The sequence below is a fragment of the Pezoporus occidentalis genome, unplaced genomic scaffold (assembly GCF_034315485.1).
Source record: "Pezoporus occidentalis ecotype Australia unplaced genomic scaffold, CSIRO_AGI_Poc_V1 ctg18, whole genome shotgun sequence".
Taxonomy (NCBI): Eukaryota; Metazoa; Chordata; class Aves; order Psittaciformes; family Psittacidae; genus Pezoporus; species Pezoporus occidentalis.
The window spans coordinates 9,271,197-9,284,548 of record NW_026913640.1 but is presented as its reverse complement, the minus strand read 5'-3'; the positions used below and the strand labels follow the sequence as shown (position 1 = coordinate 9,284,548).

Sequence of the window (13,352 nt, the reverse complement as noted above, 5' to 3'; positions counted from 1 at the left end):
TATAAAAGATCCTGTCCCAGCCCAACATTGTGCCATGGGGAAGAGTAGAAGGGACTCCTGTACATTGAACGTGGGCTTACCAACAATAACATAACTAAAACTGCTGCTTACTGCAGTCTTCAGAGTTGCATCTGGCACTTTGAAAAGGTTCGGTATAATCCATTTTGGGTCTTAACAGCATTTAATTCCTTCAGTGAGGAGCAGCAGACAGTGATCTCCTCCATTAGAGCTCTTTTTTGTGATTGTCACAGAACATGCCCTGTGCATCAGCAGGGCATACACTTTGTAAGACAGAAGTGCATTTCAAATTGCACGGGATCTACATCCAGCTTGTTCACCATATGTTTAAAACTGAAGCACTCTAGCATTAGTTACAGCTCAAGAGCAGACACATAATTTGTTTCACATTGAAGCACTCTTGGATATACTTTCACTTCAGACTAGCAGAGATAAATGACTTGCCGGAAGATATCATTTGTAGGACAGAACATTTATATTGCAGAGACTAGAGTTTTTTCTAAAACTTTATTATTGTTGCAGTGAATCAGCGTTTGCTACTTGATGTAATCTTGGCAGCACAGCAATATGCTTTTTACCATTCTGAAAGGAACCACAGAAGAGCTGTTTTATTTCAAAATAGCATCTTTTTCTTGTTTGTTTTAAAGGAGGTGCATATATAGGGCTATTGGAGTACAGGTCTCAAAATACATACCAGTGCAGTCACCTTTGTAAAGTGACTATTAGAGATCAGATTCGGCATATTACCATTTTTACTAAAATAGCTGAATATGAAAAAGATGAAAAAGAACAAATTGCAGTGAAGCCTTTGAGCCACACATAATTATACACACTGGTATTCTAAGTGCATGATGGTTTACTGCACTATATGGGTCTCCCCAAATGCAGCTCTGCCTACAGATACAACATTCACAGGATTTGAGCCTAAAATAATAGCCCTCTGATTCTGTATGTTCAAGTAAGAATATTTCTAACTTTCTTAACAGACCTCCTCCCCTCCAAACCTGCTGGAGAGTATCCACTCTGTCTGATACACAGCTAAAAACGTTTTATGATGATAATACCTGGAAATGTCTCAGTGCACTAGACGGTGTTTAAAGGTTTTCCGTCACTTAAGAGCACAAGCACCTTTAGGAGAGCACAGTTAAGCAGAATCTGGATCTAAAGCTCCAGTACTGGCCAGTATTAACTGCACTGGGGGAGGCTTTTGAAAATGGAAAGCTAATGACTGAAATAATGTAATTTCAGAAGCACCATATGCGTGCACACAAACACGGGCGTATTTAGTTTAGCCCTGCTGCTCCTTCTTGCTTTCTCTATAACCCTGCTAATATTAAAGAACTCTTCCTCTCACCCAGTGTCATGCTCCCCTCCTTTCCTTACTCCCAACCCTGGTATCTATTATCTGAAATGATCTCTCTGCAGCTCCATATTGGTAACTGCATCCCATTAGCTGAAAACACCCTCATCTCTCTAGATGAAGACCAAAAGGGTAGGAATTCTTGTCTGAATGAATACTGCTAAAATTTACGAAGTCAATGGGATTATGACATACAGTATGAGCGATGCCACCCAAAGTGGAGGAAAACTGCTGCAAGTCCTTCCTCAAGCAAGACTTGCAGTGTTATCACTGGGGCTTCTGCTTTAGCAATAGCTTGTAGAACTGACACCTAAAAAAAATTACACAGAATATAAATCGAATTTATGACATAACAAATAATATTTAATATATAGCATTGAATGCATACACATCAATACCAGTGCTGTAACAACAAAACAGAACTCGTAAAATTAGCAGCAGTTTTTTTGCAAGTACAAAAATACACATTTTTTTCAGAACATATATAATAGCAAAATTTATCAGGATATATTATACAAACTCAAAGCATTTAGATAATGCATTACTTTTAATATATTATACGATGTTTTAGATGCTGCATAATAAAATTACATGTGTTCTGCTCGCAACAACTCATAATGCCATTTACAGCAATGTTAAGAAACTATTCACAACTTAAACATGAACAGAACAGCCAACAAAGCACAATAAATGAAACACACAGTTGTGAGGTGTTAGTTACAAGCTTCAGCATTTCTCTTTACATGTTTTTGAGCTTATTTTTTTCTTTCTTTTGCAGTGTGAAAGAAATAACTACACCTATCGAATATAGCTTCTAAACATACAGAAAACAATACACTTATCCCTTGGAGGACAATGAAGGTAATACCTATCAGTTTCAGAACAGTAGTATAATACCACAGGTATGGAATCTATGCTGACTTTACACGATACATCGAAACCACAAAGGACTGGGACTCACATCCGCAAGGCTCAACACACAAGTGGTCAAGGGGAGAGGCCCATCAGGCACCCCACTGCCCTGGCAGGCTCACAGAACAGGGCACTGCTTGTAGTTACCTCCTGCGACCCTTACAGATTTTCAGGAGGTTTCTGCTTGCTTTTAAGCAGTTTTCATTATTGTTACAATGTTCCTACGAAGCTTTATGTGGGAACATTACTCAGTTTCCTAAAAAAAGAAAACCTGTGAATCTGGGGACTGCTCAATTAAATTTGAACAACCTGGATATTAAACTTAAAATGAACACACATTAACACCAAAGGCATTTTCTTTCTGGTGTTTATTTTAAGTGTTAAGATTCCTCCGTAAGAAAGCTTTGGTCAGTCTCTTCAAACTTTGGATTGCTGTAATGCTCTTCTAGACCTCCTTTTTGATCTCGGATCATGAAGTCTGTCTCTTCCTGTGGCTTTCAGAGATAACGGCTGAATGTCAGGTTTAATCAAATAGCTGTCACCTCCATCGGCAGGTTTCAGGGGTGCTGGCCTCCTGCTGGGTTCCACCAAGCACCCCTCAGCCAAAGCGTTGGTAGGTTGTGGAGATGGTGGCACCTTGGTGGGTGTAACCAAATAGTCATCAGCCGCTTCAGCGGCAGTGTCTTTGTGTTTCTTTTGAGATTGAAAAGTGCTATCAAAAGGGGATGAGGTTTCAGTCGGGGTAAACACAGACTGATCTGAAAACTGAGAGAAAGCACTGTCCAGAGAGCTCATTGATGACACCGATGGAGATGTTCCAGGAGAAGACAGGCTAGAAGAGCTAAATCCTGAGCAAATATTTAATCCCTCTAGCGTTGGAGGCAGCAGGCAATGGGACAAGTCTTTCTTTTCAACATTTTGGTTTGTGTTGTCAATTTTACCAACATTAATCCCTATAATCAAGCTCTGATTGATAAGCTTTTGTCCTTCCATCTGCAATGACCGAAGCTGATGGAGGTAGTCTTCATCTTCATGAGACAGGACAACATCACAGCTGGCTTTGCGTGTTGCCTTCTCATGACCAACGCCAGTGCGGGCAAAGCTGTGGGCAGGGAGGCCAACTGTGGGCTCTGAGGAGCGCCTGTGTCTCCTCAAGGTTTTGAGAGAGCCCGAGGTAGCTGCTGAAGAGAAGCCCAGTGCATTAGAGCAGAGAGACTCATTCTCTGAGTTCTCTTGTGATGAAAACTTACGGTGTACATCAACAGAAATCGTCAACTGCTTCGATTTGGTTTTACTTTGGATTTCATCCACCTCCGTCTGCTCCGAATCACCATCGCTCAGAGTGAAGACAGACTCCCTGCTCCTGTTGTCCTGATCTCGGTTCTTAATCCAGTCACTTGAAGAAGAGTCAGCCTCATCATTTGCCTCATTTTCCAGGCTGTCATAGGAAGAGTCATTCAGATGGAGAGAAGCAGCATCTGCAAGGACAAACCAAGTGTTAACACATCAGTGACTGAGCCACCCTGCTGGCAAGCAGCTGCATTCTTTATTGCTCTTTTTGGCAAAAATCCTCTGCTTGCAGGAGCATTTGCCCTTTAAAGCTTCTTTCAAGCAGAAATGCCAATAATTGCAGAAAAAGATAATGTCTAGTTTTTGAAATGAGTGCTAAGCCACAGCTCATCACAAAACACAGGATAATGGCACAAATGAGCATTGGAGGTTTTGTCGGTTTAAGTGGGAAACTTCAGTAGTAGGTAACCTATTTGTGACAATAATTTACATGCAGTATATTAAATCAGCAATTTAATGAATTTTTCTTTTCATTATTAAATATTGAAAGCAACATCTAACCTTTCTTTCCTTTTAGATGAATGAAGAAAACAACATACTTTGTACTTTTTTGGTCTTCAAGAAAATACATTTTTATCTTAAAATAACAATCTCTGCAACACTATGAAGAAAATTCTAGTCTCAGTTTTAACACAGTCACCTCATTTCCACTGAGCAGTGCACACCTGGTCCCTGTTCCATATTGCGACAATTGGAATTACATTGAATCTCTTTTGCTCTGGGCTATGCTAAGATGACTTATCTCACATTTGCAGCAGACAGAGTTCACGCATGGGCAGTCACCATGCCTCAGTGCATGCCTGTAAACTTGCTCAGGTGCCATAACCTGTCGTGGAGCTGAGCTCCCAGTCCTACCACATCCCAGAGCAGCAGATCCCATGTGCTTCCACTCCTGGGGAGGAGGCAGGCCAAATCTCACTGGATTTCACAAAATTTTACCAGTGGCAAAGCATGAGGAGTTCGGGACCACCACACTGAGTCAGCCTGGCATGCTGGAGTAAATGCACTTTCAGTATAGGCAGCCTATGCCAAAATTTATTTTACAAAAATGCTGCTTCAGGAAATTTTAAGGAGACACCCAAACCTCCAGTCAAAATCGATACTATCACAGAGCTGGAGAGAAAAAGAACATCAGTGATATTCCAGAATGCTCTGCCAGCTAGTCGGTCAGACATTTTCAGTCATCAGTTCCAAGATTTGTCTGTGCTAGTAGCAAAATCTGGATGTCCCACTGAAACTCAGGAGAGCTCTCTCTTTTGATGATGAAGAATAGACACTTTTAACCCTAAGGCAACAGTGTGACAGCTCTATTATAACCACTGTTGATCACTGACTTCCCCGTATTCTGAGAAAACATATGCTTGCCAAAAAATCTAGACTTGAGATGAAACCTTTTCAAAGATTTTTGTCTTTCTTTTTCTTTGTTTCCCCTTTCCCCCTTTTTTAACGTAGTGGCTCAGATGACTGGAATAGGAGAAGGTATTCTTGGGAGAGCATTTTGTGATATGGCCCAGGTCTGTGATAAGGTGAGTCAGTGATTATCACCAATACTTTGGGCAGAGGAAAGAGAACAGCAGTATGTGTGAACACCACATGAATGGGGAATTGCGTTCTTCCACAGAACATGCTGACCTTTTGCCTGGCTGAATTTAGCTATCTAACAGGATAAAAACATCATCTGTATTACCTGAACTGTTCTCTCTCTTGCACGTCATCAGTATTTCTCCAAATAGGGAGGTAATTTCCTCTCCAAAAATCCTGCAGCAATTCTCAGTGAGGAACTGTACCAGACTAGAAATCTGCAGCAAAGCAATGGGAAAGAGACGTTTTGTCAAATATTCCATTATTCCACTCAGGGCAAGCTCAGCATATACACGAGGAACAGGAGCAAAAGGCCCATCCACGATGTGCCCCCTGACAGCCAGGAACTCCTCCCCCAATCTCCTGCAGAAAATAGCTAGGCCTGACTAGGATGTCCCAGTATACATTCTGGTATACATCTTTTCCAATCCTATGCTGTTTAAAGGTCACCACAACCAGAGATCTTTTTCATGAGAGAAGCACTTTGCCATAAAACACTGGGTACTGTTTTATGATCTTCTTCCTCTTCTTTCGGGCAGATTATGAGAATGGATCTATGACTGTTTCTAAAACCCTGATAAGAGGACAAGTCCTGATCTGAACAGGTACTGACTGCTTTCACAGAAAGACTGAATAGAATGAAGGTTGGCATTTTGGTTTTTTTACTATGCTGCAGTATCTCTTACCTTTTTTGTAAATTCACTTTCTATATCAGGGGTGGAGGAAACAGGAGGCCAGAGCAGGCTAGGTGCAATGCAGATAGCCAGATTAAATGCATTCATCTGGTTTTCTTCTGATCGCATTTCTATACCATGCAGTACTCCAAAGATGTAACGCAAGAGAACAACATTAGCTCTGGGGAGCTGCTCTATTAACCTGAAAATATTTACAAATGTAATTCTTCAAATTAGTGACCCAGCAAAATAAAACCATTTTCCATAGATACACACAAGTCAAGACAATGAAGAAAACAGAAACAGGGGAACACAGTCATAGAATCATAGAATCATAAAATGGTCAGGGTTGGAAAGGACCTGAAAGACCATCTAGTTCCAACCCCCCTCTAGACATCACTCAAGGCTCTGTCCAACCTGGCCTTGAACAGTGCCAGAGATGGAGCATTTACCACTTCTTTGGGCAACCTTTCTTGTGCCTCACCACCCTCACAGTAAAGAGCTTCTTTCTTATATCTAACCTGAACTTCCCCTGTTTAAGTTTGAAGTCATTGCCCCTTGTCCTAGTGCTACAGTCCCTGATGAAGAGTCTCTCTCCAGCATCCTTGTCCACTAATTACCCCAGGAATGTGTCGAAGAGGTAGGTATTCTTGCTCAGCTGCTTTCCCTCACTGTGACACATCTATGAACAGTTTTATGGAAGGACAGAAAATAGTCTAACACAAAATTACACTCTGTCAAACTAATGAACCAAGTACAGTGTATGACCTGCAACTGTATTTCATCTAAGATGAGATGCCTCATAATTCACTGTTCACTTAACCAAACACTTCAGTTGTCTCTCCATGCCATTTAGTTGCCATAAGTACTTATGTAAGTACACATGTGGTCAGCTAGTGTACAAAGTTCTGTTTCTCATGACATAAACTTTGCCCACTTTCTGTTTCCCCCTCAAGGGTGAAGCTTCCCTTGTCACTATGCTGCAATATTTCATTCACAATTCCATCTTGGTTTCAAAATGGTCACTAAAATTTGAGATGAATGAGATGGAATATATGAGGAACTGATTTCAGCTATCCTTTCACCCAGGACCCCAGAATTCCCTGTGGATGAGTTGGATTTAGTATCAGACAGAAATACAGGTCTTGGACAGTGTATTTATAAATGCTATACATTTTTTTTTTCATTAAAGGATATTTATTTCATTTATTTACTGGTATCCACAAAAGGCAGAAAAGCAGGACATAAGATAGTCAGAAAATTCTCCCATACAGGCAGTCATCTAAGTATATATGTAAGTTTGCATGCTCTGTCATATACGAAGATATTTTAGCATCTATTCTATAAAATATTTAATTTTAAGTTGTAAAGTTGAACATTTGGGATTCTGCATTCTGGTATATAAATTTATAGGTCAAGAATACAGAGAGTATAAGTAACTCTACCTTTGAATGCTTTTTATCTTCTCTTCATTATTTCCTTGATCCATCACAGAGACCCACTTATCACAGAGCTGGGATGACAAAATGCTGCCTGGGATGTTGCGAAGAAAATCCTTATCAAGAGAAAAGAACAAAACATATGAACAGCTGTTCTGGAGCACGGGAGGGAGTAGGAGTAAGATATGCAGATACAAGAAGATGTATCAGTGGGACAGCACTAGCTGACAAGCATCCTGTTACACACAGCAACCAAAACCAGCAGAGAATCATCTGAGATAAAGAAGTACTTTGGATTATGCTTAACGTGAAGATTTTCCTGCCCTTTCCTCACCCTTTCCTGTCAAAATAGAGGTATTCAGATCCTTCATCTGCTATCACCGAGCTAAATCTGCAGCGGGACAAGTTATTTTGATGCTGCATAATGTCTGTCTTTACTTATCACTTATCTTCATCTATAGTCCCCATTTTTTCTCCTTAGCTGACAAGCTCCAATACTTCCAGACCATAAGCACTCCAAAGGCACTCCTTCCTTCTTTCCCCTAATCAAACCCTTTTGGTAATGGAGTACTTAGACTATACATGGATAGTCTTCATGTTCCTGTTTCCTAATACCTCAAGCATTGGAGGGCAAACTGCTGCAAACTGGGAAGAAGCCCAAATCCTAGCTTCTGAACAAGCATGGGTAAGGAAAGTTATGATGCACATGAATAACACATTTGCTCTTACGTGTTAACTCTTCACTGTTATAAAAGCTAAGCAATTGCCCCTCAGTGAAGCTGTGACCATGGGATGAGTACTGCATGGTGCAGCTGTCCTGCCCTAAATGTATGTCCTAAATCCGCCAGTAGGAAAGTAATTGTGCATGTCTCTCCCATGAAAACCTCTCCCATGGTAGCAAGAGGAATGGCTTTCTGCAATAAAAATATTCCACCCAAGCAGTGCTTGCTTGAGAATGGAGATTACTATTTCTTTCAAGCTAAAACTACACAAAACCAGATGCACTGTACTGAAATGTGGAAAGAAATATGCTGATCCTCTTTGTAGGCAAAATTTTACGGAACACTCGGGATGCTTTTTGCAGAGGGAACATTGTTTTCAACATGCAACTCTGTAACTAAAGATAACACATGGGAAAATGAAACCAAATATTTTGGGTTATTTTAGGTCACACTCGTTAGGGTCTGTAGTGTATGGTATTAACTGACAAGTAAGGAAACAGATCTGCAAACCTGCCTTTATAGTATTGACTTTAAGCAGAGATAGAGTAACAGGACCAGGTTATTAGCTGGGACCTCAGGAAAGCTGGCACCAAAACAAGCTGGCTAGTCTTCTTCCCCATCCTCGTTCAGTGGTAGTCTCCTTTGGAGATCTTCACAACATTAATGTGCCAGCCCATTCTTCTTAATTCAGCTCACCAAGTCCTCCTTGGGCCTGTCTCTAGGGAAAGGCCCTACTTGTCTATGCCCAGCATCTGCACTGCTCTCACCAAAAAGGGGGAAAGGAATATTCTTCACATACCTTAAACAAAGATGCTGTCACAAATATGGATTCACAGGCTAGGTCCACTTCAGCGCCTGAATCGAGCTTCTCCTTGAGCTCTTTGCAGGTTTTTGCACTTCCAGAGCGTCTGAAAATACCTTCAGTGGAAGGGCCTTCTTGGTAAAGAAGGGAAAGCATGTCCTAAACAAAATCAAAAGGCAGAGAGGATTACTTAGAAATGCATTTTATTTTCTGCCATTAAATTGTAGTTTTGCTACTTTTGCTACAGGTGAAGGCCTTTGAGTCCTGAAAAAAGCTCACAAATCAAACACAAGTCAAGGCTCACCCTCCAAGCCATGCCAAACTGCACAGAAAAGCTTTGGTCTGGGGCACTGATTTTGGAAAACAGCCCCTCAGAAATACTGTGCTTCCACCGTCTAGCACTAACCTCCTGCATGACCTTCCAGGACCTGTGCAAGTTTTAGCCAAGTGTCCTAGGTTGATTTAAATATAGAAACACTATGGCTTGGGAAAAGGAGAGTGGTTTACCTAATCCAAAGCTCTCCATGTGACACTGGCCCCAGCAAGACACTGCTTTGCAGGAATATCCAAGATCCTCACTGCTCATCTCTGTGCTCAATACTACCACCGACCAAAGATGGAAACTTCTATTCCATGCCTGATGTCTGAAAAAAAACGGGATTTTATCTAAGGTGGAAGGTGTTTTGTTTGTTAGTATCTGTCTGCACTTCTATAGCAGATCAGAGTCAGATTTTTACCCTCACTGCGTCTTGTAAGTGGTGGTATACACTGCAAGCAGCTAAGGACTATTAGCAGGACCACCTCTGAAGCAAGGTGCTTCTGCCTAGGAGGTTACCCAAAGGGGGCTAAAGCTTGGCTTACAGTGCTGCTGAAGCCAATGAGGCTGCAAAGGAGTAGACAGGTAGGCAGCTCACCACATGAGATATTTAAAAGTAAAGGGAAATCAAGCAGATTCCTGTCAAGCTTTTGAAACAACAGAAGGGCCTGATTTCTTCTGCTAAATAAGAGATGAAAATGGGCAGAAAAGGAAATGCTGAAATCAGAGACCTCTCCTGAGGTAACATGTACATGATATTTTCCAGATGCTTAGTTCTGTGTGATCTCCTGTGGGTCATCTCTCAGACGGACTTGTCACCTCTCCCCAGGCCTGCTCCAAGCCGTGTGGATTTTGTCATGTTTGTCTCTTCCAATGGGGAAACACAGTCTCTGGGATTATGTGCATGCAAACAGTGGTCTGAGGACTAAGTTATCAAAAGAGCTGGCAAGAAAGGGGACACTGAGGGAGAGTCTGTAATCATTAAATGGAGTTACTGTAACAGTAATGGCTAAGCAGTGGGGTTTGGAGGCTTTCCTAGTCTGGGCTGTAAGGTAGCTCTTCCCGACACGCAGCAGCGCAAGTAAGTCGAATGAAAACTATTATTTTTACTTTTTTTCTCTAACACTTTTTTTTCTCACTCCTGCATTAGTTAAAAGTAAGTGCAGAAACTGTGGAGGAGCACCATCATGGCAGCAGGACTTGTGTCAGCATTACCATTTTATTTGCAGAGATTTAGAGCTCTGCAGTTGAAACAGGGTGAGCCCTTGAGCACAGGATCATAGCACATGAACAAACACTTTGAAAGTACGTTTTTAATAAAATCCCCACAAGATAAAACTGGGAAGCCCCTCTTACAGTAGTAAAACCAGACAACAGCATACAAGTGAAGCTAATGGTGTAAGACAATTCAGCAAGGCAATGGCTAAAAGAGAGCCCTTCAGCTGTTAAAGCAAGTTTGAAGATCTGAAGCAGAGATATCAAACACGCCTGAAGCATTCATCCCTGATATTTTCTTTCTCTTGCAGGTAAATCCCACACAGTCCCTCTCATGCAATATTCCGTTCTCCAGAGATGCTGCATGAAATCAAAAGTAAATTATATTTTGTGACATAAACAGTGTTTAAGAGTCAAAGCACAAAATCTAGCAAGCTGTGATTTAGTAACTAAGTTACTAAACTGTTCTTATCTCAACCCGTGGGAGTTGCATTCTTTTCGATTCTCCTCTCCGTCCCTCCGGGAGTAGGGGGAGGGAAAGAAGGGGGGGAGTGAGTGAACGAGTTACCTGACTGGGTTTAAACCACGACAGTTCTTTTTGGCGCCCAACGTGTGGCACGAAGGGTTGAGATAACGACAGATCTGACCGGATTAATAGTCACTCATCACAATGCGGATTTATTGGCTCTCGGAGTTGTTCTTGTTGATCTCACAGCTTCAGAATGTTGTAACTTACGTAGAGCCGGTATTTGCTGTGATAGTGTTTATCAAGTATGGGGCCTGGGCTAAGGTTCTTGTCTCACTGTGCTTTATGGCAATGGCTTGTAATACGGGCGGGCTCCAGCAGCAGGGCGGGACGGACGTGGCCGTGGACTTGTACGTGGCCGTCCGGCTGCTCTTCACCGCCCTGGCCCTCACCCTACTCTCCATCTTCGTGAGGCTGCGGGGAGCCGAGGGGGAGCGGCCCCGGGAGCCGGCGGCAGCCGAACCGGCCCGGGAGAGCGGCCCCGGGGACCAAGCGGCGGCGGGAGCGGGGCCGGAGGCCGCGAGGGGACGGCTGCCGGTGGAGGAGGTCGGGGCGGTCGAGGAGCAGAAGGAAGCGGCTGCCGAGCAGCGGGAGAAGGCGGCGGCGGAGCCGAGCCCCGCGGCCGAGCCGAGCCCCGCGACGGCCGAGAGCATCCCCCGGAAGCCGCCTGCCGAGCCCCAGGAGGATGCAGGAGACCACGCAGCCCTTCCCAGCAAGGCAGAGGAGGAAGAGCTGAACTCAGAAAAAGAGAAGCTGGCGGTGGGGGAGCCGGCAAGCACAGCGGCTACACCAGCCCCAGTGACAAGTACAGCAGCATCAACTGAGAGTTCTGAAGGTTTTGAATGGCCTTTGGGTATCCTTGGGACCTGCCTGCTGATTGTGATGGGGATCAGCATGTTGGCACACACACAGAGTGTGTGCTACCCACAACCATTTTGTCTGATCTCAAAAGTTAAGCAGAGTCAAGTTTGGGTCTTGTCTGGGGTTAGACGACGATGTAGGGGGACCAAGAGGTTTTCCCCAAGCCTGGACAGTGATGAGTGGCAGGGTGTGTGTGACAGTATGGGCAAGTATCTAGTCCACTGGGCCCCTCCAGTGCTTTGGAAGCGTCGGAGATGGAAGGCAGCTGTATGGAGTCCCCAGCAACAAGCTGCAGAAACTGCTGAAGGGGACAGTGAATTATTTTAAGCCTGGTGGGCCCATGGCACTTCAGGCCATCAGAGCAGAGATGCAACATAGAGATGGACTCATGATCGAGGGGTGGACTTAGCAATGGACACTATTGCCCAGGTTATTCACGAGTGTGAACACTGCACAGTCTCTCCTGCTCTGGAAGACTGTTACAAGAGATGGAGCCTGGCATCATGGACCAGATGGATGCAGCAGCTTTATAGCTACTGGTCCATGCACTTAGATAAGAGTGATGGTATATTGAAAATGTGGGATCTGAGCATGACGTGAATGGTATGGAATAAGGGGTGGATAATGTCCTGGGTTCAGCAGTAGCTGTCATGTTTCTCCTTCGTGGTAGCTGGTGCAGTGCAGTGTTTTGACTTTCGGCTTGGGAACAGAGCTGATAGCGATGTTTTGGTTTGGCCAAGGACTTTGTGAGCCTCATGCTCTGCCAGGGAGGAAGGGAAGCCAGGAGGAAGCAGACAGGACACCTGACCCAAACTGACCAAAGAGGTATTCCATACCAGAGCACGTCATGCCCAGGATGTAACTGGGAGTTAGCTGGAAGGGCTGGTGGACTGCAGGGTTGGAGGAGGTATTGGTTGGTGCTTGGTCGGGGCTGGGGGGGGCAAGTTATTGGTTAGTTGGTGGCGAGGTGTTGTATTCTCTTCCCTTGTTATTTCCTTTATCATTATTATCATTGGTGGTAGCAGTAGTGATTTGTGTTATACCTTAGTTACTAAACTGTTCTTATGTCAACCCGTGGGAGTTGCATTCTTTTCGATTCTCCTCTCCGTCCCTCCGGGAGTAGGGGGAGGGAAAGAAGGGGGGGGGGAGTGAGTGAACGAGTTACCTGACTGGGTTTAAACCACGACACTATGCTTAGTAACTCCGTGTGTTTTTTTTCAGATAAAAATTTACTAATATTTCTGGTTTAGAGAAATTTCCAAAATGCAGCATTGGGTCATCTCTCAAACAGAGAGAATGACGGGCCAGGTTCTTACAGAATCCATCTCTGGAGGGCTTATTTAAATAAACTAAATTATAAAACTGCACACTTCTCACTCAGAAGAAAATAACAAACCCACATTATTAAACGACCTGAAAAGTCCTGGTATGATTCACTATTCAGGCAATGATAAAGCAGCACATCAAGCAGAAGCTTAGGAGACAAAACATCTCTCCCTATATACTGGTGTAACCCCACTGATTTCAGTGGGATTCTGGCAAGTTGTTCCAGCCAAAAGTCCGGCTGCTAGGATGA

General features: G+C 43.4%; 1 protein-coding gene across 2 annotated transcripts in view; it reads right to left on the bottom strand.

Moving 5' to 3' along the window:
* Positions 1-1,716: 1,716 nt before the first annotated feature.
* Positions 1,717-13,352, bottom strand: part of ARHGAP20 (Rho GTPase activating protein 20) — a 64,829-nt gene continuing 53,193 nt past the window's right edge. For both annotated transcript variants that reach the window (XM_062615271.1, XM_062615272.1), the window contains 5 exons: positions 8,856-9,017; positions 7,341-7,450; positions 5,908-6,097; positions 5,328-5,439; positions 1,717-3,768 (listed from right to left, as the gene is read on the bottom strand). In XM_062615271.1, the coding sequence (XP_062471255.1) occupies positions 2,708-3,768; positions 5,328-5,439; positions 5,908-6,097; positions 7,341-7,450; positions 8,856-9,017 (1,635 nt within the window). In that variant the 3' untranslated portion in view covers positions 1,717-2,707. The remainder of the gene's footprint in view (positions 3,769-5,327; positions 5,440-5,907; positions 6,098-7,340; positions 7,451-8,855; positions 9,018-13,352) is intronic.